Source organism: Rhyacophila brunnea, unplaced genomic scaffold (assembly GCF_057557595.1).
Source record: "Rhyacophila brunnea isolate RB1 unplaced genomic scaffold, BYU_Rbru_1.0 scaffold_13, whole genome shotgun sequence".
In the NCBI taxonomy this organism is placed as follows: domain Eukaryota; kingdom Metazoa; phylum Arthropoda; class Insecta; order Trichoptera; family Rhyacophilidae; genus Rhyacophila; species Rhyacophila brunnea.
Genome location: NW_028232785.1, coordinates 21,001,542 through 21,026,987, shown reverse-complemented (window position 1 = coordinate 21,026,987; position 25,446 = coordinate 21,001,542). Strand labels below are relative to the sequence as shown.

General features: G+C 36.9%; 1 protein-coding gene across 1 annotated transcript; it reads right to left on the bottom strand.

Moving 5' to 3' along the window:
• Positions 1 to 4,586: 4,586 nt before the first annotated feature.
• Positions 4,587 to 23,960, bottom strand: LOC147076875 (uncharacterized). The gene is made up of 10 exons (XM_085940550.1): positions 23,659 to 23,960; positions 22,447 to 22,599; positions 21,141 to 21,275; positions 20,527 to 20,666; positions 20,056 to 20,277; positions 19,375 to 19,560; positions 14,787 to 14,917; positions 13,505 to 13,576; positions 11,528 to 11,723; positions 4,587 to 10,368 (listed from the first exon to the last, which is right to left on the bottom strand). Exons 1-10 carry the CDS (start codon positions 23,845 to 23,847, stop codon positions 8,121 to 8,123), a joined length of 3,672 nt encoding a protein of 1,223 aa, XP_085796676.1. The 5' UTR covers positions 23,848 to 23,960; the 3' UTR covers positions 4,587 to 8,120.
• Positions 23,961 to 25,446: the final 1,486 nt, after the last annotated feature.

Here is a 25,446-nt window from a genome sequence, read left to right as displayed (position 1 = left end):
TCTTTTTATTTGGGCTCCGGGTTCGATTATCGGTGAGGTCACAATATATATTTTTTTTTTTCAACGTCTGGGTGCTTGTTTTACGTCTTCTACTAGGTACGAGTTTCACTAAAGCTAGTTACTGGGTTGTTGTAGTGTTAAAAAGCAAAAGAGTAACAGTAAAGAAAATTTTGTAAGATTTTTCTTAATTCCTAGTGTACCTAAAGCCGCATTGACACGGTCCAAGTACACTTGGACTGAGTGCCATCCAAGTGCACTCGTATGAGACATCTTCATACTAATTATTCCTATCCAAGCTAGCTTGGATGAGTAGGACACGGTCCAAATAGCTTGGATAGGACTGATAGGAGTAATTTGTATGAAGATGTCCAGTACGAGCGCGCTCGGTCCAAGTGTACTTGGATCGTGTCAACACGGCTTAAGACAAATCAAGCTACCTCATTACCAATTATTATTGTTACCTGTCTCATTTTTCCAGATTGGCAGCAATTCGAGGTTGAAAAGCTGATGGCGTGGAGGCAAATGAATCTAGACCAGGGTTCTCATGTGCGGCCACCAACGCTTTACAGCAAAATAATATTTCAAAAACTTATTTATAAAATTTGACATGACTTTCCTTACATTTCTTTCCACGCTCAAATGATAACTTCGCCTTTTCAAATGAAGAATGAAATTTCATAGGACTACAAATGAGGTTAACATCGTTTTCAGTATTTAATTTAATTAACTGGACTAACGTTAAATATGTGTTATTAGAAATGAGTCATGACTAAGTACTTAAAAACCATTTTAATAATAAATTTGGTCAAAGTTATACGTTGACCAAGAATCAAGTCAATTAAAAGAATTGACAATTGCTTTATTAATATTGTCAATTTTTCCTACTACTGTATACTGTGAAAGATTTTTCAGTGTAATGCACTTCATAAAAAACAAATATCGAAGCCAGTTAACAGAATGATGTTAACTAAGAAGCAGCCATGCGGTTCACATTGGAAAAAAGGAATATTGAGGAATTTCTATTTGCATTATTTTTAAATAAATAGATATTATGTACTAAAATGTTCAAACAACTTTTATTAAATGGATTCGTCTATAAATAAATTGATCCATTTTTTTAGTAAATAAAATTTAGCTTTCATTTTTTCAATCACAACAAAAGTGAAATTTAGTGCGGCCAGTTAAATTTCACGTGAGAACCACTGATCTAAACTGGCTTTTCAACTTCATGGGGCCCGTCCGATATTTCAATATTAAATAAAGCCTCATTGCTTTGTCTTCAAACTTTTACGATGTTCCTAATATTAATTCCATTTTAACCGCTTATGTCTATTAATTATTATTATGTGAAAGATTATTCATTTCATCACTTTATGTTCTATTTCATACATGTTTCAATTAGGAATTAGGAAGGTATATTATAAGAACTAATAAAATAGATTTTTTTTATATATAAAATCAATATTAAGAATTTTTGTATGTACCGGAACCGTAATCGGAAATAATGGGAACTGAAATACCTAACGGGTGCGGAGAAGTAGGCAACCAATTTCGAGTGTGGAAGAATACGGGATAAACTTGAACACGTCTCAAGAATACGTCATGCTTCGAATACTGACAACTGCTCCTGGTATATGCAATGACTCTCATTAAATATTGGTGTATTGAAGGTTGCAACACACACTATTGCACGCCTCGTCATTTTTGTAGGACATACATTCAAAACGCTGTGTCAAAATGTACTGTATTGGGGTATAGACAAAGAGATAAAATAAAAACGCAACACATCACTTATCTTTTCTATATATTTAAAAATCTTTTTATTCATTTACGGAACCTTTACATACATCTATTAATAATTATAATATTATAGTGTCTATGTATAATAATTTTATACTTTCTTGTCTATTGCATGTAAAAAGAATGATATTCAAAAAAACAAAATCAAAGATGGCCGCCCTGTAACAGCTGCTCAATTGATTTATTATCTTTTACACTATTATAATCGTAACTAGGTATATTAATTGATAAACTTTATTTAAAAATCATTTTTTATTCTTATCTCTATACACTGACATACAATAATAGATTGTACGTACACTATTCCATACAAAATCAAATTAATGTAATTAACGTTATACCAAATTTAAAAATATAATACATATTACACCAATGATAGAAAAGGGGGGGAAATGAGACAATTCGGCGTCTCTGACTCAATGGACATCTGGGCGTTATGTGCAGATTGTATGTGTTACATTTCACCAGAAACAGAACACCATATAGTATTGAGAACAGAAATTCACATGTCCGTGGAGCATTGCAGACAGCAATGCTACAATTTTATTAGATTCAATAAAAAATATTATATTTCTGTGGGTGAAAGGAAGAGGGTGATAAGTCTTAAAAATAGAAAAACGAGTTAAAGATGGCAAATGAACCATAATACACATAATATGTATAAATGAGAAAAAGGATAAGTCAATTCAACACCTCTGAATTATTAAATTTCATACAGAAACATTGGAAATTCCATAAAAAATAGTCTAAAAATTTATCTCCTTTTGGCTGTCCTGAAAAGTAGTGATTTAAGACTTAACGCCTTCTTCCATTCGCAAACAGATTTTATAGGTGTTTCATAAATTATACAATAGTCGATTGATTGTTTTTCTAATTAAATTACCTACCTATTTTCTTCCATCTTTCTCTTATATTCCGGTGGTTTTTATAATGTATTTTATTTAGACATGAATTTTGAATTTGATCTCAATGCTATAAAGCCACAAAAGAGCGAGTCACCACTAAAAGGGAAAAAGAAGACATATGACATATTGCTTTGATCTAATAATGGGCTACGTTCCATGGCATTGAACCGACATTTGAAATGGATCTTGTACAAAACACAGTCGTCATGTATAGCTAGGAAATCAGATGCATGAACGAGTGCCAGGCTCATTTGAGCGGAGCGTGGTATCGTCGGACCCATCGTCATACTATTAAATCAAGGCTGCCGAAGTCTCAACGGCGATCTGCAGACCTAGAATTCCTCGACATTCTCACGTATATATATCTACGCCCCCGACCCGAAGTCCTTAACACATCATAAAGAAACTGATATTCGAGAAGCCAAGCAAGATGGATGCTGATGTTGGAGAAGGCACATGGTTGTTAGCGTCAGGAAGAAAAACATATATTGTCAGTGTGTTCGTAAATCTCCTTTCATCATCGACGTTTCGAGCTCATTGCATGTAATTAAGTGTATGAATGAGAACACTCCTGTCAAAATCAAAATATTAATAATAAAATGATTGCATGCTTGAGATGACAGATCAGACATTGAATTTTGCTGAAAGAGTCAGAAATTATAAAATTGTTAAATGTAGCTAGTCGTCATTATTAATACTGTCAGGGTTCCAGAGTATTTTGATAGCTTTACTTTGCGCATGCACCTAACGGAAGACTTCTGCAACTATACCAAAACATTGAAAAAAGGAAGAGAAGGAAGAATATGTATGAAACCTTATAAACCAAAATCGTATATGTCGAAATTGCAACTGAGTAAAAGCATATCTACTGAAATGTGTAGACAAATCTTTTCAAGAGTCTCATGAACAGCCACGCAAACAAAACACGATAATAGGTGGATTTTCTATTATAGAGACTAGCCATCCTGATCTGTGTTGCCAAAACTAGCCAGAATACAATTCACGCAGATGAGTGAGCTGAGTCTCACACTGAAAGCGGTTGTAATATTCAATTTTAAGCCATTTTGCGATTAGTATTGATTGTAAGACGCACAACTGCCAAGAGAAGGCGGAGACGTAAACTGAAGCGGTCGAAAGACACTCAATAGTCTCTAAGGATAAAGGCAGTGGTAGGCACTCGCAGAAGTGAGCGTGATACGTTTTCAATTGTTGTAATATATTCAGTAATTGATAGTAGAATAAAGCTTTTTATCTGTTGCTGTAGCTAGGCGTGTTTTATGGATGCCTTAGGTGTCCAAGGCACCTGCTTTTTCTTCAGGGTACCATACTCTAGGAACTAATCACAGATCCGTAACGTTTCAGTATGACAAAGTAACGTGAAGTGTTCTTAGATTATTAAAATATTCAAAGTCTCGCTTGCTTCACAGAAGACACTTGCAAAGCTGCTGCTCATTTACAGCTCAAAAACCTGGACATGAACTAGGCGAATTATAATTTTCGATGTTAAAATCTATAGGCCAAACAAAGACGGTGACGACTGGTGAAAAAGATACAATGCAAAGTTTTATAGTTTCATAAACTATTTTTTTATTCAACAAATAGTTCACAAGATTTAAGAATGTAACATTCTAAAAAAGTAAGACTCCCCGCAGGAATCGAAACCTGCATCTCTCGGGAATCGCGCCCGCCGCGCATAGACCACCATGCTAAAACTGTCATACTAATTATTATGACAAATTTCAACTATTGACTCATATAATACTCTCTGAAGGAGATTGAGCTACGATTGGCTATCGACTTTAGTATTTTAAATCAAAATAGGTGGGTATTACTTTAATTACTAGCCGACGTCACGGATTACTCCAAAATATTTTTGTGTTGTGGTAACTTACTTGAACTTGCTAATAGTTTAATAAACTATTTTTTTTATTCAACGAATAATTCACAAGATTTTAGATTGTAATTTTATAAGTACATATTATTGAAGATACATGATTTTGAAAACACTTCTGAAAAAATGCATTATAACCAATAGAAAAACACAGTTTGTATGACGATGCCAGCGCAGTTTAATCAATCGGGATTGGGAGACTGCGCGGACTAAACAACTCGTAATCATGACCCAGCGAAGACAGTGATGTCCATCAATCCGATAGTAAGGAGCAGGGAGACAATTTTCGAAGTAAAAATCTGCAGACCATCGGAGAACGACAAAATTGATAAAAAGCCGGGTTCTCCGCTCTATACAACAATGCCAGCACTGATAAATTAATCGAGATTGGCAGACTGCGTAGGTTAGGTCACGTGTGAACATAAACTGGTGAAGACAGAAGGCAACCCAATAATTTACTGACAACATCATCGTAATTTGAAAGGGAAATTTCCTCAAGCGTAAAGTCTCGTGAAAGATCCACTTTAGTTTGCCGATATCCCTGCCATAGACAATAAACGCAATCAACACGTACACATAAAATTCAAATGATAGTCGCATAATCTATTTAAAATATTATGCCCATTTCAGGCACTAAGTGTTTGTACGTGCGTATCCAATATTCGATACGGTTCAAACGTTATCCTATGGGTTCATTTCGTTGGTTTGACGTTTATTTGGGATGATTCATTTACAGATCGAGTGATCGTATCGCGAGAGTATTAGGTGATAATCGAGCGCGCCTGAGTTAAGTTGCTTCATTTTTAGAATTCTGTATTTCTTCTTTACCATGTCGCTAAAAATCGATTCATTCTATACGTCTTGTGTCATTTAAAATCGCACTATTTAATTTGAATCATTTGTACTGAGTTCGCCTTTCAGCATCCTCCATTATACACATTCAAACATATGGCAAATATATAACTGACACATAATATACAAGTTAGAAACCGGTCTCTTGATGCATCACTCGATCCGTTAATGCATAAAACGCCGTTCGATCACAATTCCGAAATCTAGCTTAGGTCACGTCATCGCAACGCGGAACTACCGACGCAATCATCGGTCACGTTTGATATTGCGTGAATTATACATCTTATCGCTACAACAGAGTCATATAACCTAATTTGCCAGGGTGCGATCTGTAGGGAAAACAAACCCTACAGAACACGGTCACAGAGACCAATCTTCAACGCTTCCATTATTCACAAATAGGCTTCGGTTAATTGTACGGGTGTATTTCTCGCTTGACACAAAAGAGGTTCTTTCGCTTGCGCCATATGCGAAGAGAAGAGATTTCGTCGATCCGGTATTGCCGAATTTTATTAAATCAACCTCCAAGATGAATATGAGGTCATAAATAATTCTGGATAATATATTAGGTATTGTAAATGTGGTCCAGTACTCAAATGACCCAGTATTCTTATGCCAAGAAACAAACTCTGAATTGACTTCAAACTATGGACCGAGGCATAGCTGTCTTCTCCACGGTGAAGCTGTGACTTGGAGTACACTGATGAGGTATCCTATTCGACAACTCCATCAGGGGTATTCAAGGGACAAGCGAAAGGCCACTTAACAATATGTCTCGCATTATTTTTAAAATGAAATTACACAGATAGTGTATTGACAGTTTTAAATACCACGGAATGCACATCACAGTACATGAAACATCGCAGAGAGAACTCGCTATCTGAATGGGAATTGCTGGAGGATATTCCCAGCACTTTACGAATACTCTAAGGCAACCGTATGCTATCTAAAATAAAGGTGTGGAGTTGGTTTTCTTCAAGTACCGTCGGCAGGGTGTATACAGCAGAGCTACGGAAGACTGGCAAATGACGGGGATTCTTGGAGACGATGTGTGGTGTCCACACGCCCCACTGATAAGAAACACTGTTACGACAGCGAGAGTGACGCCCATACAAATGACCGAAGCCGTAAAACATTTACATTTAAAAATTACTAGTTCAATCACATCAATTCAACTTAACTTAAATAATATTATCTTTAAACCATTTGCTATACTCACTACCCTTCGGCTAACTTTGACCCGCCGAACCAACATTGGCCCATCAATTGGATCAAAGTTACCCCGCAATAAAAATTTCTCTTACGTCAAATAAAAGGAAAGACACATTTCCAAATTTTGTATTGCATTCTAAAAAAATCAGATCTTATATTAAAAATTCTCAGAATATGACACAAAGTGGGCCAGCATCTGTGCTAGCGTGCGATTTCAACGCCGTGACGCTCTGGTAACCTCGGTGATAAACAGGCACCGGTATAATTTACAATTGTCTTTGAATCTGGTGCACATTAGTCTGTGATGTGTTCCCCCGGAAAAAATACCTTGTGACGAATTGTGCAATAAAAAATTTGTTCGCCACAACGGCATCCATATTAAGCTGAAATTGATTTGTCATCGCGGTAACAGCAACGTCACGGTGTTAAAATTGCCGGCCAAGGAACACAACGGTTATGTCAATATCCTAAAATAGTCATTCGGCACGATAAAAATGAAAAAACTAAAACAACACTGGCAGTTCGCCCTTGAGGTTCACCGGTTGGAAACTGCACGGTTCGAGTCTACAACAATCACGACTGTTCCGTCGGAACTACACTAAATAATGAAAAAAAACAAACATTTTGAGTTGCGCGGACAGAACGGAGCGTTCGGTCCAAAACTAAGCCGATATGAAAAAGAAACTAATAATAATAATTAAGCAGAATCCATTTGTATGTCACCCATAGATGAGACGTACGACATAAAAGTGATTATTTAAATATTACCATCATAATGTATCTGATATTTTCTCAAGTTAAATATACAATAGCGAGTAGCGTTTGGCCTGAACCAGAGTGAAGTTAACAATGACAACATGAAACTTTATAACCTTACACATGCTGACATACACCTTCCGCAAATTTTGCACATTGCATTCAAATTAAATGTAGTTTGGATAGTTCACATCGTACAAGTTTGTCCGCTTTAATAGAACAGGCTACGAAACCGTGTATCGCGAATTTCCATAAAGAAGTTAAAATAAATCTCGCAAACATTTGTTAAAGGCGCATGTTTGTAGTTGTGGTGTTTATTTGTCTCCGGGCAGATGTATGTTATACCAGTGGTGCACAACCAATTTATCCATTTTCTAATTTTTCACAAGCCGCAGTGGGTAAGTGTTGAAAATATATAAAATTAAATAGTTACAAATTGGTGATGAAGTACTTATTATTTTATGCCGCGGTTTGTGCATCACTGGTCTATACTAATGTAAGACAGTGCTTAAGCAATCTGCCAATTTTACCATTTGCAACAAACACGCCGTGGCGCCGTCAAGAATAGATTAATGCAATTTTCTCAGGCCTTGGTGTTCAAATTAAAAATAATATAGCAGCGCGTCATCTACGCGTGACATATATAAACGGCAGCGTCACTTTCAATGTACAAACATACACCGCTTAAAAGTAAAAACTACGCACTACATTTCCATGTCGAAATCGTCATCGGAAACCGTATCGAGGTCCATTTTCTCACTGTCCATAACCTTGCACTCCCCTTTACTCTTGACTCGTCTCCCGTCAGATAACTGATCATCGCTGCCTATCTCCATGCTCACAAAGTCCTCGGTGAGATGAGATTTCTCCGCGAACCCTGCGTCGCTAGCCACCTGCGATTTACCATCGACTATAACGGACGTACTCGAAACAACACTGGCCGTAGGTTCACTGTTGCCGACGGTCTCGGACGTGTCCGAAACCTCTCTGTAATTGTCACTGTCCAAGAGCAACGCAGTTTCTTCACTGTCCAATAAGTCACGATTATCCGTGTCTTCGACCAAAGTTCTTTCGCCGTCATCCAAGAGCAGCTCGTCTTCGTTGTCCAAATTCGTTCTCAATTCATTTGATTCCTCGGTGTCTTTCGCACCGTCCAATTGCGGTTCATCATCGAGTAGCAGTTGCTCTTCGAGAGCGGCTTTATCGGGGGTGTCTTCCAGGATGTTGCAGTCGTCTCCGCTGTCGGAAACCAGATCTAAAACGTCGGCTTCTGATATTCCGTCTTTCTTGCAAGTTTCCTCTGTTTTATTTTCAGATTCTTCATCTTTAGACGCTGCTACGTCTTCGAGACCATCAGCAGACGTTGAATCGACATTATCCGTGTTTAAATCATGCGTAGTAACACTGTTTCCATCATTCTCCGACGGTGGATGCGCATTTTCTTGCGTAATGTCATTTTGCGTTGTTTCCGGTGCCGAACATTCGATTGCGACATGCGCAATTTCATCATTTTGATCCGTTTGCGGTGTCAATTGTGCACTCTCTGAACTATCTGCACTTTGACCTGGCGTTATTTCATTGTTTTGATCTATTTCTGAAATCGAATTCTCAACAGCCTCATTCAAGACATTCGTAACTTCTTTGTTTTGTTCCACTTCTGACACCAACCGCGTGCTTTCTGCGTTATCTGTATTTGAATCCTTCACGTTTTCATCAATCTCACCGTTGTCTGACGTCAATAATTGTGCGTTATCTTCATTTAAAATTTGCATAATTTCATCATTTGGATCTGTCTCAGATGTTAACTTGACACTTTCGTCATTTTGAACAGGCGCCAAAAGTTCATTTTCTTCATTCAGTACTCGCGTAATTTCATCATTACTGCTGATTTCTGCGTTATCTTCATTGACACCTTCCGTACCATCAGCAACTGTCACCAGTTGTTTATTTCCAACAGTGGCATCTTTGACGCCTTCCAATTCATCGTCGACACTATCAGACACCCCGTCAACGCTTTCTTTCGGCTTATCGGCCCCGATAAACGATGCAGCCATCTTGAAAGCTCCGCGATTTTTCAAAACGCTCGCCGGCAGATCGCCCTGCAGCGACGCAAACGGATCGAAATCCAAATCATCATCGTCGTCCTCTATCCTCGCCTTTTCCTTATTCGCCAACGTCAAAACCGCATCATCAAGCAATAAATCATCAACGGACGGGTCCGCCACATCGCGATTCGACTCTGCTTCATTTTCTTTTACAGGTCCATTTTCAGTGCACTGCTCAGAGCTTGACACATCGTCAGACACAGCTGGAGTAACATCGACATCCATACCGGCATCGCCTGATTCTTTATCAACAGAAGCCGGCAATTCTTCACTATTACTAGTTTCTTTGTCAGCGTCATCTTTTTGTCCAACATCTTCCAAATCTTTCTCTTTACCACTATCATCATTTGAAACGGCGATGTCACCTTCCTTTTCTCCAGCAGTTCCACCTTCAACCTGACCGTCTGTCGTATCATTGTCAATTCCCGAACTCCGCGCTTCATTAGCCCAGAAATCACCGCTCTCATTTCTAGTCTCATTAGCTACACTTTCAGTTGCGTTCGGCGTATCAGCACCTGCCTCTTGCATCTCGTAGAGTGCATTAAACGCGTCATAGGCTGCGTCAGTCGGCTCCAGTTTAATTATCTTCTTCTTCTTAGGTTTCTTCTTTTTCTTGACCATCTTGTCGGAGAATATTGACCTCAGTGATATTACAGACAGCGAATCGACTTGAGTTTTGCTGCGTCTGGCGAACGGATTGAGCACCAGGTTGGGTCGGGGGAACGTCTCCGTGTCTGATCCACTGCTGTAGTTGTCTCCGAAGCCGGTGTCCTCGTAGCCGTAATCCGGAGGCTCTTCCTTGATCTCCTGCTTAATGATGACGTTGCTAGCCATCGGGTTTTCATACCTGCAAATTGAGAAACAATATAAAAATATTAGAATATCCATTTAAACTAAAATTCCTGCAGGAATAATTAATAGATATACTTCTAATATTATATGAAAAATTATGGCAAATGTAACGGCCGAGCGGCTTACGCGTCGTATCACGTAATATCGTAGGTCCCAGGTTCGAATCCTGTGTCTGGCAAATACCAATATTATTTTTCAATCTGTGTTTGTAGTCAAGAGTATATCCAATCCGTTGAGCAAGTGGCCAACATCCTTTTTTTGCGATTCAAAGTTCAGACAAGCTAAGCCCTCCGCTTCTAGAGAAGGGTCTTTAAAGTTTTTTGATTGGGTGTTTCATTTTTATCCATTTTCATGCTGGACACCAGGGAACACAAAAATATTGGTAAGTGGGTTGCCTTCTGGGTGAGGTTGGAACAAGTTTAAAATCTTGAGTGTGTAGAAATATGGGATAAAAAAATACATACATATAGATAATAATATTCTCAAATACTAGCAATATTGAATGCGTGTTTTGTTTATGTTACAAATTTTAATGCAGATTATGACATCGACATAACTATTGAAAATAATATATCATGTGTTACTGCTAAAAGTTGGTAAGTCTCGAAATCGCGTTATGGAGTAATTGTAGTTTGAAGTTTGACATGCTGTCTAAAGTCAGGCATAACGCTAATTTCGTTGTGCCTTTTTGTGCATGTTCTATATATCGGATGACCTTAATTTTTTTCTAGCATACATATTTTTATATGTAGACATATTTAATCAGTTAACTGTAAATACCTAAATTATCGACTTACCAACTTTTGGTAGCAACCCACGATATATTATTTTCAATAGTTATGTCGATATCATAATCTGCATTAAAGTTTGTAACGTAAACAAAACACGCATTCAATATTGGTAGTATTTGAGAACCCTTTGTGATTTATGGCCTGTCATAAAGTACAGTGTCCAGATTTAAACTTTGATCCGTGGCGACTATTTTTTACATTGCTATATTATTAGTCTGTTTAGTGATGGTCACCAAATCAGCCATCATGAGAAATTCTCCAGTCTCTTCAGCTAGGTCAAGTTAATTAAACAAAAACCCAAACGAGAAGGTAACAGAAAGGAGCATATTATTGTGATGTAAACGATGGCAAGTAAACACTGACCCTCTATCCTCTGGCTCCGTCTTGATGGTGACGTTCATGGCGGACAGATCGTAGACTGTCTCTCGGTGTTCTTTTTCAGCTCCCGCGGCCTCTCGTTTAATCCGGCTCAGAAGCTGGTCGCACTTGTCCATTCGGATTGTGATCGGCCGCAGCTCCTTCAGGTGAGGGTTTGATGGGTTCACTTCCAAAAGGGTTCCTGCAAGAAAAAAAAATACCATTCAATCGTATGACAGACAATATAATAATAGTCATCCAGCAATACTCAATTAGTATGTAATATGTAATAAGAACAGTCGAAGAAAGTCAAATTTATCAGTTTCCGCAGGGTTTAATGAGAAAGTTAATTTAGAGACTTTCTATCAGTGGCGAGGGGTGGAGATAGGCTGTTGAAATTCGACATAAATAGTGCACACTAAAACTTTGCAGTCATACTTACATGTTGTCATTGAATTAAGAATATAAATTGCAGATGGTGCTGGTTAGTTTTTAAAAATTAATTAAACCGTACCTAAACCAAACCGTAATAGTCTAAATGGTGTTAGTTCGTTTTTAAAATTCAATTGAACACTGCGTAAACCAAGTCATAATAGATAATGGTCAAAAATATTCGTCCATCTATAAAATATCTAAAATCATGCCATTAATTCATTCATAATTTTAGATAGTCAGGGCCTTACTAGAATTTTAAAAACTTAACAGCACCATCTGCAAATTGGATTCTAGTTCAATGAAAAGATATAAGTACGACTGACAAAGTTTAGGGTCCACTTTTTATTTCGAATCTTAACAGCCTACCTCCACCCTTCGCCACATGACATGCGTTCATATATTTTAAAAAAAAAATCATAAGATTAGTACGGCACACGGTTCAAAACCATAAGTGTTTTTTTACTTATGAATGGACTCTTACGTTGACTCAATTTACAAAGTAATTTCGACATCCAAGCAGAATTGATTTAATATTCCATCATAAACACTACTAAATTATTGCATCTTTAATTGTGGCTAACATTTGAATGAGCAAGAGTAACAGTGAATCAAACAAATTCTGAAATTCATTGAAAACGAGGTATCCAAAACCGAGACCCGAGACTTTGGAGCATGCTCTGTGATTACTCCGCCACGGGAGCGCGCAAAGAAAAGTCAAGTTTATAACAATACCTTTACATAGGCTTACCATAATAATTATGAAACTCTAAACCGAGACATGAACGGGAGATTGTTCAAAGAAGGAAATTTAACCACCAAAAATTGTTTTATTATTAAAAGTATGTATAAAGGAAGAATGCAGAAGGTCTGCAGCAGCAATTATTTTATTTATTTATTGTACCAGTCGTACATAGTTCTCGCTGGAATGAGCTTTTTACAACACTTTTTCATAAATTTTTTTTACGTAATTCCCAAGTGGCCAAATGAGTTACTCAAACTGTGTAGAGCTTAAGAGCTTCTATTTCAATTGGCAGACCATCCACAGCATATTGTGTACAATATGTGTGACACATCCAATGCCAAAGATAGTACCACCAAGATCTTGTTTGAGTCGGCTGTAAACGTTATTTTGCCGTCTTTTATGTACCTAGATACGCCTTCAAGATTCGTGTTACAATTGTCACGACAAAATGCAGCTATATTTTTATAAATCTCATGACGACGCAATGTTCAAATTATGTTTTCAGTCAATATTTCCGATGTCTCACCGTGAACAGACTCAAAATCCAGCAGTTTTACGTGCACACGTTCCAATGGTAAAAAGTATCTATCAACAGGCGCTAGATTTACTTCTTTTCTATTTGAAGTGTCGTTAGTAACTCTTATAAAATGCGTCTTCTGTCTACGGTCAATCATGGCAATTTATTATTGACAATCATTCATACGCGGAATAACAGCCGGGACAAAATGCCAAGCCGGCCGAAATGCTGGGACCCATGTGTGAAACCAAGACAATCCCGGTCAAACCAGGACGGATGCTAAGCCTACCTTTACATATCTTGTCGTGTCTTCTCAGCTGAGATTGCCCGCTGAAGTGCTTCAGGCATTTCAGACAATCGCCTGGAAACAGAAATAAAAATTTGTCAGTACCAAAGAAGTTTATACATTACGGCGACAGCATATAGATGAAGACATACAGGACGCAGGTCTTTATAATGTGCCCAGCAGTTTAGATTTCTACGCACTCACATAAATGAGCGTGATTTAATCATGCATGTTATAAGCACATTGGGTAGGTCCGCAGCGTATGGAGTTTAGACCAACAATCTATTTGCAGGGGAATTGTCTTGGGAACTTCGCTCCCATGTAATTCCAACAAACCTTGTGGCGGCATTTCTTCAACCGTCATAAATGAGGTCCTTAGTTTCAAAGTCGGAAACCTCCATTTTTAATTTACTTTGCCATCGTATGTACAGTCGAACTTGGTAATTACGAGGAAGATGGGACCGACTGAATTTGCTCGTTATAAGTGTTACTCGTTACATCAGAGATTAGATATATTTAAATGAGCCGTCACATAACACAAAAAGTTGAAAATAAAAAAATCTGAAATCCATCATAAAAATCCCCGAAACAAGCATGGCATTCATAAATTACAAAAGAAGTTGTTTATTATAATGAACGTTGGTAGGTACCTACTGACTTCACAAACCTTGGATTTTTTACATGCAATTTCAACCATATGCGTGGAAACTTTTTCAATATTGTCGACGAAAACACCAATTAGGTAGGTACTTAGACACTTAATTAGTGTCATAAACGTAATCCGATCTTGGCGGCATCCTGTACAGTCGGATTTTATTGCATGGGGTCGAAATGTTTTTAAACGATCGACACATTAACAGTTTTAAGAGAATTTTTGACGATTTTAAGCTCGGTATATCCAATAAGTAGCTCGTTATAAAGTGAATAAATGTATGGAGAAAATCATAAACTAAAATGTTAACGAATGTTTCCTCGTTACATCCGAGATCTCACTATATCCGTGATCGTAATAACCGAGTTTGACTGTATATTCATAAAGTATCAAACTAGCTCCGTTCTTTAGTTAAAATAGAATAATTAAAACTTGACAGCTTGTTGCGATTATTTAAAAATGGCGGAACATGGACGTTACCGACTTTAAAACCGACAGCCTCAAATAATAACATGATTATTTCTAGATTGGAGCAAAGTGAAATGACGATGGCTTGGAACGAGAGGAGATAAGGTGTTGAGGGAAAAAAACAGACACATGATGCAACTTGATTATTATAGAGCAGCGACAGACCTCCTTTGGGCGGTGGCCCCTTGCATTTGTGCTGATCCATCCAGGGTTTGGTGGCGAACTTCTTCAGGCACTGGCCGCATGTCACATCAGGCACAATTCTCTCCGGAATGCACTGCTTCAGCGTGAAATGACTGCAAATAAATGCAATTAAATTGATACATGCTATTGGCTGAGGGTACTCGCAGACAGAGTGTAGTGTTTTCACTTTCACTCACAGGCATTTTTTATCGTTTGCAAGGTTTGGCCAGGACACTCGTTTGGAGATCTGCGCCTGCTTATCTCAGACACGCCCACCAAACCAGTTAATTGATGTTAAAACATTTGTGACCTTTGACACTGTCACAAACAGAATAATACAATATGCAAATGGTGCTGGTTAGTTTTTAAAATTCAATTGAACCCTGCTTAAACCAAACCTAATAGTTTTGGTTTGCTATGGGCGATCTGACAAAATTAGTATAAATTAGTTTTTTTAAATTCCCTGCCCTTTTAATAGCCCTGTCTAAGCCAAACCATAACCGATAAAAAATATTCTTCTATATTATGGCATAATTTTAGATATTTTATAGATAAACGAATATTTTTTGACTGTTATCTACTATGGCTTGGATCAGGCAGGGTTTAATTGAATTTTATTAAATAACGTACTCTCGAAACATTGTAGTATTAGTTCAATGAAAACAAACACGATTGACTGACAAAGTTTAGTGTGCACTATTTACGTCGGATCTTAACAGCCTACCTTTACCCTTCGCCACTGGAATCTACAATAGCCAAAGAATTTGAACTCTCGATAAAATTAGTTTGTATTAGAATCAAACGATTCTACGTGTGATTGTATTTATAAATACTTCGTAATTTTTCTTCTTCTATTGGCATTGCCGAAAACAAAATAGTGAATCGCGGTCTGTTGTCTTTATTCACATGACTGACGTATGCATTTCTGTGTTTTACGTGATTATTCATCTTAAAAATAATAGACAATGTAATTACTTTTGGCTGCCTACATAAAATTGACGAGGGAGTTTCTTTCCACAGGTCTAAATTTTGTATTCAAATGATATCTGAATAATATAGAATCACAGCGCCTGTACATAATTATAGTGTGTGAATTAAGCGATCGCTGTCTCGCCAATCTCATTCTTCAAGCGTAAGCGAGACACGTTGTTGTGTGTAGTTCATATTTTACTGCGTATCATTCTACTGCGCATACATTACAACTATCGCGTGAAAATTCAGAAGCCGCTAAACTTTTTTGATCCATGCATTCAGTCTTGCGACTTGCGCGATAATACGTATTTACACTTTTTCATTATGGTCGCAACACTATGTAATGTCGCCAGTAAAACCATGCACATGTAAACAGGCTATCATGTATGAAATTAACCAATTAGGTGAATCTGAAATACAGTGGAATGTAATTGTGGAGTTCTGTTGAAATGATTCTGCAATGCAGTCAAATGTAGTTAACGTAATCAGCAGACCAGAGATCCTTTTCTTTGCTTCAATTTCATACATCGAGGCTCCATCTCCATAGAAGAAGGTTTTTTCAGCATTTTCAATATTCACCGTATACCAATGATTGTGAATTAACCCTCGTCCCGCTAACGGCATCTAGAAGTGCCCGTGATAGTTAAACCATTCACCGCTAAGGGCATCCAGAAGTGCCCATAAGTTTCTACCTCTGTATGTTCGTAATTCGGCGAGTAACACAGTCGAAATTTGTTTGAAAAACTAGCTGGGTTATTCCTTTACTGACATCTGTGATATTTTTCAATACGACTTTTTAAATAATTCGAAATCAAGCAAAGACACATACCCTGTCGATATTGGAGTAAAACAGATTTCCAATGATTGGTTTCAAAATTTACCGCTAGATCTTTTGTACAATCTGCGCCGGCGCGAATTGTGCAATATGATCTCATACATGAAATCGGCTAGTGCGGTGATAATTTTCAACAGTCGATTGCTTCGTGTTGTGATTGATACATTTCAAAGTTTTTTACGGTTTTCTATAAAATTATTATTGGTGCGCCATTCTGTTATTAATTAATTATGTGCGTTAATTCTTTAAATGAAAAGTGATTTTATGAATTAAATCAGTGGCTGTAAAGTGAAAACGAAATTATTAACACATAAATAATTTAAAATTCCTATAATAAATCTTTTGTACTGTATGGAAATACATACGAAAAATTGAGAATAGGTAAATAATAATCAGTAAAATATTTAAATTTAAATTAAAAACTGTAAAATAGATTTTCAAAATTCACGGCCACTCATTTTTATTTCAAGGAAAGTGATGATTAAAATTCTTCTCATTTCAGTCGAATAAAGAACTAAGATTAAAATTTAATATTATTGTGTAGTGAATTAAAACTTTAAATTTCCTCAAAACTGTTAAGTTATAATAGTATATTTAGTGTTTAAATAAAAATGTCTATCCCTGATGTTGAATGTTTGGATTCGGACTATGAGATGGAAAGTGATAATGAAGAAGCTGCGCTAGTAGAACATCCCGACGATGTTGACGAGCCTTCCAATATAGGCAGTGATGAAGGAGTGGCTGAACCGTCTACCAGTGCAGCACCAGACAGTTTACTCCAATCGTGGACTGCGGGTCCCTTCGTGCCGATCACATACGATTTTGATAGTTTCAACTCAGGCGTTAACCCTAGTGTACAGCTCAATGAAAATTCCACAGAAATGGAATTTTTTCGTCATTTCCTTAACAAAACAATAATGAATACCATAGTTAACCATACAAATAATTACCACAACCATATGCTCAACACACAGGCCCACACTCCGAATGCAAGGATCCATGCCTGGTATGATACATGCCCAGAAGAGATGTATGTTTTTTATGCTGTATCAATGTTGATGACAAGAAATCGTCATCTCACAATTGAAGAACATTGGAGTGCTGATCCATTATTAAATTCTAAAATATTTGGCCAAACTATGATAAGAGATCGGTATGAGTTGATTCTACAAATGCTACATTACTCTGATACCCAAACCCCTACTGGAGATCGCCTTTATAAAGTGCGCTCACTTCTTGACCACTGCAGAAAAATATTCAAAGAAACAATGCTACCAAACGAAAATCTCTGCATCGACGAAAGTATCATTGTTTTTAAAGGGAGATTAATATTCAAACAATTCATACCGTCAAAAAGACATAGGTTTGGAATCAAATTATTTGTGATTTGTGATGTGGAAACCGGTTATATTTTAGACTTTATAATTTATTGTGGTGTAGAAACCGAAATAAGTGATAGTGAACTTTTAGGAATATCTGGGGCTGTTGTCACCACTTTGATGAAGGATTATTTTGGTAAAGGGCATAAACTATTTTGTGATAATTGGTACAGCAGCCCAGAATTATTTCAGTTTCTACATAAAAAAAAGACAAATGCTTGCGGCACGGTACGTAAAACACGTAAGTCAATGCCAAAATTTGATAAACTGAAGAAAGGACAAGTAAAATCTCTTAACCGTGGCCCATTGCTCGTGTTAAAATGGCATGATAGGCGGGAAGTGCATATGATCAGTACCATGCACGATGACTCCATGGTACCAACAGATAAAATTAATAGGGCCACAGGACAACCCATTATAAAACCACAATGCGTTGTGGATTATAATAAAAATATGGGCACGGTAGACAAAGCTGACATGATGTTGAGCAACCTCTCGTGTATGCGAAAGAGTCTTAAGTGGTATAAAAAGGTTGGATTCCACATCATAGATTTATTTTTATTAAATAGTAGCATTCTTTACAAAGTTATCACCGGTAAAAAAATTAGTTTAGCTGAATTTCAATTAAATGTAATCCGACAATTAATCGAAACATATGGCAGTGCCTCAAGACCATCGACATCACAAACTACTCGTGTAGTTAATAACCCAAAAAGAAATTTAAAAACAGAACTCCTAAGACATTTACCCCGTAAAATTCCTCCAACAGTAAATAAAATAAAACCATATCGAAGATGTCGTGTGTGTATTGCTTCAACTACTAAAGATAAAAAAAGAAAAATGACGAACGTTATGTGTGAAGCATGTGATGTCGCTTTATGCTCTGTGCCCTGTTTTTATGACTACCATGACAAAATCAATTTTTGAAATATAGTTAAGCCATAAACATTAATTAGGTGTGACTGAAATATGAGACAAGGAAATAATATAACAATAACGATTGTGTGCGTTCTGTGTTGGTGTTAAAAAACGTGTGAACATTAATCATCGGCGCAAGTGTCTACCACTTATCCCGGTATCATACAGGCCGCTTCACTCTGCGGTATGTACTCCAAGCATGCTTTATTATGTATGACAGAATTTCTTAAAGCTCTGTTGCTTAATTTACGATCTTTTTGTTTATTTTCACATGCTGTAAAATTAAAAGGAATGTTTTATTATAGCTAGAGCCACTCAGTGGATTTTTAGGTACATTTTTAATGACGTTTCGGTATGATTTAGGAATCGTAAAAATCGCAGCGCGCTCGAACAAGTACATGAGCGAAATTACGTCGCGAAAAAGAGGTTAAGATTCCAGAACAGAAATAAAGGACGGCATGCAGACCTGGTGAATCCCTGGACAGCCCTGAAGTCGGCGGAGCAGCGGTCGCAGTTGTAGAACGTGTTGGAGGTCCTGTGCCAGCGGTGGTGGCTCTCCGTCTCCTTGGTGGTGTTGAAGGTCTTACGGCACGACGAGCATCCCAGGCGGGCGTCAATCACCGACACCGTGTGTGTCGTGGTGCAGTGTTGTCTGGACACGATTAATTGAATTAAATCAACATTTACCAATTAGAATTATTACATTTTAAACTAGCGATAGCCCACGGCTTCGTCTGCGTGAAATTGTTATACAGAATGAAGAAATAACTGTGATTAGATTTGTTTGAAATCAGTGAGATAGACAACGGTTGGATGTAGGGCGGGCACCTCTACCCGCACCTCACCTCACCAATTCGACGCTGATGCAGCTAACTGTCTTTTGTTTTGTACCTTTTTTTTTTGACCATATCCGATACTAATGGGATCATATGGGTCTCCAGGGGAGTGGAGGTTTGTATTAACAGATTTTGTTTTTAATCCGCTCACATGACACCTAAGGAATGGACGGAACGCCTCGCGTTCAATGATCCAGGAAAGACGATGGGACTGGTTAATCAAATATTTTTTCCTATGAAGACATCATTAAAAAAAATATGCAATCGGAGTAAAATTAAAAAATATATCCTATCCACATTGATCGACTCACTTGAGAGCCAACGGCTTTGCGAATCCAGCATAGCAAATGGTACAAGGGTACGGCGAACTGGCAGCGGCCTTCTTAGCAGCATTCAATCCCGCCGCAGAATCCTTCTCCTTGGCCGCCTTGGAATGTTTGGCCGGGGGGGTTATTGTGGCGCTCCCTCGTCTGTCCTTACGCACCAGATAGTCGGGGGAGGAGGACCTCGGTGGCGCTGCGGGTGCGGTAAACCTGTAATCAATCGGAATATAAAACATTAATATATTCAAACACAATGATATTCATTTTCAGTAAATCACTTCAAATGGTCTACACATCAGCGAAAATGATTATTCATTATCATTTAAAAGTGATGACGCACAGCACATATGATATGATTTTTGAACTGGCACGTCCTGTTTAATTGCTATTATTTCAACAGAATAACACTTCTTTTCCGAAGGGGTCCAATTAACATGCCGTTCAAAGAAGATCAATCACCTGATCCTTTTAGGAGCGGGCGCCGGAGGTTCTTGCTTTCTTTTCCTGGTGGTCCTGATGTCTACAGGCGGGGGCGGCGGAGCCGGTGCCGATCTTGTCTTGCGTTCAACTATCAGTGAGGCGAGTGTGGGAGAAGAACTCTGAAATCGAACACGTCAATTATTGAATTTACAATTAAAACGAGAAACCTAAACGTTGGCAATAACTTATGTTATAATATTATGCAATAGTTTGTCACGTAAACGAAATGTGGATTCAATATTTTCTGGAGGCTTTGTATTTCTTGCATTTTATGGCCTGATCATTAAGTAATAAATCTGACTGATTAAGCCATAAATCAAATACTGGCTTTCTCATTTTTATATTATTAACCTTTTTACCGCGTAATGGTCACTCCCAGGTTACCATTTAAATCTTTCCAAAAATCTTAAAAGTGGCCCAAAGGATCAATATACATTCCTAATACCAAGTATGTACCAAAAATGTGTTTGAAACTTATATGAATCAAACTCCTGCAGACCAAGAATAATTGTACAAGGCACGGTTGTCACGAGGCCCCTTTTATTATTCACACACTTTGCCCATTTAAAGTATCAATGATTCAGTGTGATTACCTTTTTGCTGGATGGTTTTTCTTTGATAGCGTCTTTCCTGGATTTGGAGCTCTTTTTCGTCGACAGGATGGACTCCACCTCGTTCTTCGCGGAGTTGAAGACTGGCCCCGACACTCCCAGGATACAGTCCTCCGACTGGAAGTAAGACAGCAATGTTACCATCAATGAATGGAGAGCAACTTTAATCCTCAATTGGTCAATTATTAGCATAGTGCCTTCTTGCAAGCCACAAATCAAAACCAACTTTGTTTTGAAAAGACACTAAAAATGTGTAATTTTCGTTTTAAATAGAAGATGGAAATTCAAAAAATTAAATCAAAAAACAAACTTTCTAAATGAAATGTCACGATTTCTGATATTTAGGAGGTTTTCGTAGATTGATTTTTGAATTGACTAGATGTGTTATGGAGGCAATAACCTAACACATACGTAGATATTCGATAATACTAGTGCAGGCATGTCCAACAAGGTGTATATACACCAGTGGCCAAGGGTGGAGGTAGGCTGTTCATTGATAGTGCAAACTTTGTCACTCAAACGTACTTGTTTTCATTGAATTAAGACTACAAATTGCCGAGTGTTGCTTAGTTTTTAAAATTCAATGAAACCCTGCATCAATCAAGCATAGATAATAGTCAAAAAATATTTGTCTATCTATAAAATATCACAGAAAAAATCATTTTTGTAAAAAAAAAAAAAAAGGACACCTGCCTGCTGAATTCGCGACAGTATGCTTTTTCAATTAAGCTACGGGCATCGTATTAAATTACGGCGATTTTAACTAGTAGTTGTCACATGAAGAATGTAATTCATTAACTCCTGCCTTAACGAAACTATAATCGATAAAAAATAATATTTTATAGATAAATGAATAATTTGTTACAATTTTATACAATGTCTTGGATTAGGCAGAGTTTTTGAATTTAAAAAAACTAACGAACACTGTCTGCAAATTGTAGTCTTGGTTCAATGAAAACATATACGTATTACTGACAAAGTTTAGTGTGCACTATTTATCAATATCCACCATTCGTCACATGTCATGAGCTTTTTATTTTTAGCATTGCTAAAGAGAAGGTAATTAATACCTGTTTATCCAACCCTGAAAACAATGACGGGATGACATTGCATACTAACTCTTACTCTGAGGCAATGTTCCCTGTAAGGTGTGCACGTGCACACCTACCAAAATGTGCCCGCACACGTGTTTTCATCCCCGCACAGTCTTCACACAAAAATATTGTAAAAGAAAGTTTACTTTAGTTATAGTTTCTGCATAAATAAATATAGTCGTATATATACTAACCGTTTCCTGCGTCATATTCTGCGGTGGCAGGCCGAGTAAAGCCCTGACGCGCGTGTTGGTCGACTTGCACATCTCCCGGAATTCGAAGAAGTCGTTGACCTTGTCCACGCACAATTCGCAGATTAGGGGTGGCATCCTGTCGTCTGATTGCACCTGAAACATCATCACATTGAAGCCTCGTAGGTTTTCATTTGTTTCTGGTCTTCTTCAGTAGATTGTATGGATTGTTAATGGAAAAATCCACCTACTGACACTGGTCATTATATTTGCTTCTGTCATCATGTTTATAGTGCCTGTACTTGCACCAATAATGAGTATTTTAAGCTATCATGACAATAACTGTTTAGATGTAAAAGTACTGACTGTCTCTCCAATCTCATTAACCAAATGTCAACAAATGTTTTCTCATTACATCCGAGTTCTCACTATGTCCGAGATCGTAATAACCAAGTACAGTACTTAACTATAATTTTTGATTGTCTTACATAGTGTGAATTGATTGTAGCATGTTTATTTTGATTTTTATGTTGAAAAATGTAAATTACAGGTTATTTTTCAAGTTTTTTTTTGACAATGTGAAGAATTTTACTTTTATCAAATGCAGAAGTGATGGTTCAAACAATAAACAAGTGCAACAAGCAGGATGATTACATATTAGTCGTTGCCAACCGTCTCTTAGACAGTCTTGACAAAATCAAGTAACATTCAATTATCTGAATAATTTGTGACTTTAGGACCCACCGTTGTGCTCGCCTGGTGATTCGAACTTGAGGCCATTTATCATAAACACGGCACTTTTAATCTTCGCTCTACTATAGGCGGTAATAATAACAGAGGCATCGTTTAAATTATTACGTTTAATAATAGTTTAGGTTGTTTTCACGTTAAAAGAGTAACAAAATTGTCAATTTGACAGATTTCACAAAGAAAATAAAGAATACCGCGTAATATAGAATGATTAGACATAGGAAGTTTTGTATTATTGTCATTAAACAAAACACAGAAGATTTTTAGTTGTTTGTTAGTGATAATTCAATAGGAAGTATCGCAATGTATCGTTTAGATACTGTTTGTAGGGATTTCAACGATTATAATACGTTAAATACAATGTTTTAAGATGGGTAGAAAAATTAAATCTGATTGTGTTGATTTTAGAGCGCAAAACGGGCGCCGAAAGTTTGTGTATATGGTAAATAAATGATAGCCTCTTACCAGGATGGAGACGCATTCTTTTATTTTCTGTTTGAGTTCGGCTTCTACCTCGATAACATTGTCATCGTCGGAGATGTTTTGAATGATGGGCATTTTGTACCCACCGCCCGAGCCGCAGAGCCGGCATGCCTTGAAAATGTCGATGTAGCTCGCCGTGCTCTGGCGCTTCGAGTTGTAGAATCGATCCATCTTGCAGCCCGATCGATTTCGTGCGTTAATGCGCCGATTCAAGGCATCTATTCGCGCTTTCTGTGGTGATTTTTGACAAATATGTCGAAGACGCCATCGGCCGATTGTTTCATAGACAATATAGACAGAGGATCGTGGCTGTTGCGCGGTCTTGCCATAAACAACATGTTGACAATGAAAAATATCATTAGGTATTAATTTTATTTGTCGGTAGGTTGATGATTACATATTTATACCATTAATTATTAAATCTCCAGTGTCACTGATATTAGTACCAAAAATATTTACAATAAATAAATTTTAATTTGAAATTTTATTGAATACCATACCTAGTTACAAAACACGTAAAAAAATATTTTATAGTTTACTATAGATGTGACGTAAGGTTTTTTTTAAAATTATTTTGACGTGAAACCTAGTTTGAAATAAATTATATTAAATTTTAGTAATAATTTATAATATAAGTCTGTATTATGTTTTTTTTATTAATTTGATGTAGGTAGGTAGGTAGGTAGGTAGTATGATATTTTTTTAAAAGTTAAAATGTTTTTATAACATATTAGCTGGTTTATTACTAATGTAAAAAAATATTACATCAATAATTTTAAAGCTATTTCGTATTACCATTCATATTTAAATAATAATATTTTAAGCAAGCAATAATGGTTATAGTGTATTCCATTTTTATACCAATGATTTTGTTTATGGTTTGGCGATAGCTATTATTATAGGTACCTACCTACATAGTTACCTACCGCATTGTGTATAAAATAGCAATGATCCGAACCAAATTTGCCGGCAAGAAACCATAATATTATAAATTATTATAATGTATCAGTATGACTTAAATTATCAGGTTCACGAGCACTTCACTTGATCTTATTCTCTTTTTTTTGGGTTATCAAATAAATTGTATAATTAATTTTCGGACAATGATAATAATAATATTATTATATTTATTTATTATCCATTGGCGCCATATTAAGACGAAGTTTTTCATAAGCTTTACAGTATTAAGTATTCAGCTTTCGTCAATAGATGTCGTTGTGAAAAATTCGTCATACAATAATATTATTAATATTAGGTACAATGGTTCTCAAGCTTTCACTTTTCACGGCGTCCTAGCTGTATATAGCGTTTCATTGAAAGTATATATAATCATACTCTCACATATCTCGGTACAATAATGGTGCATTTTTAAATCTTGCGTATTAAGTAAAAATAGCATTTCCATCTCCCGATACGTAGCATTAGCGCATTCTTTTCCTGCCGCGGTTTTATGATTTTTTCATTTTAGTGTCGTTGAATTTGTGTATTTTTTGACTCTCAATTTATTCCCCCCCCACTTCGTTACAAAATCTTTTACCCTCTGCCTAAATTACGTTTATTTTTTTACGCATCCTTTAAGGCCATACACCACTTTTCCAGATCATGTTGCATAATTGATCTATGATTCTTTTTCCGTCATCATTAAGCTTTTTTAAAGTTCTTGTCTAGCACTTTACTAAAAAGTTTTTCAGGTTCTTGCACATCGATACGTACCTACGTAAACCACCTTACCATCCTTTTCCTCTGTATATATACCATAAATACCATAAA

Bases quoted from the DNA above. Each gene is read 5' to 3' on its own strand.
- LOC147076875 (XM_085940550.1), bottom strand. From the start codon at position 23,847: ATGGATCGATTCTACAACTCGAAGCGCCAGAGCACGGCGAGCTACATC. The intron at 22,600-23,658 runs GTAAGAGGCTAT...ATGATGTTTCAG, and splicing joins AAGAATGCGTCTCCATCCTG to GTGCAATCAGACGACAGGAT. The intron at 13,577-14,786 runs GTCTGTCGCTGC...TTCTGTTTCCAG, and splicing joins GGGGCCACCGCCCAAAGGAG to GCGATTGTCTGAAATGCCTG.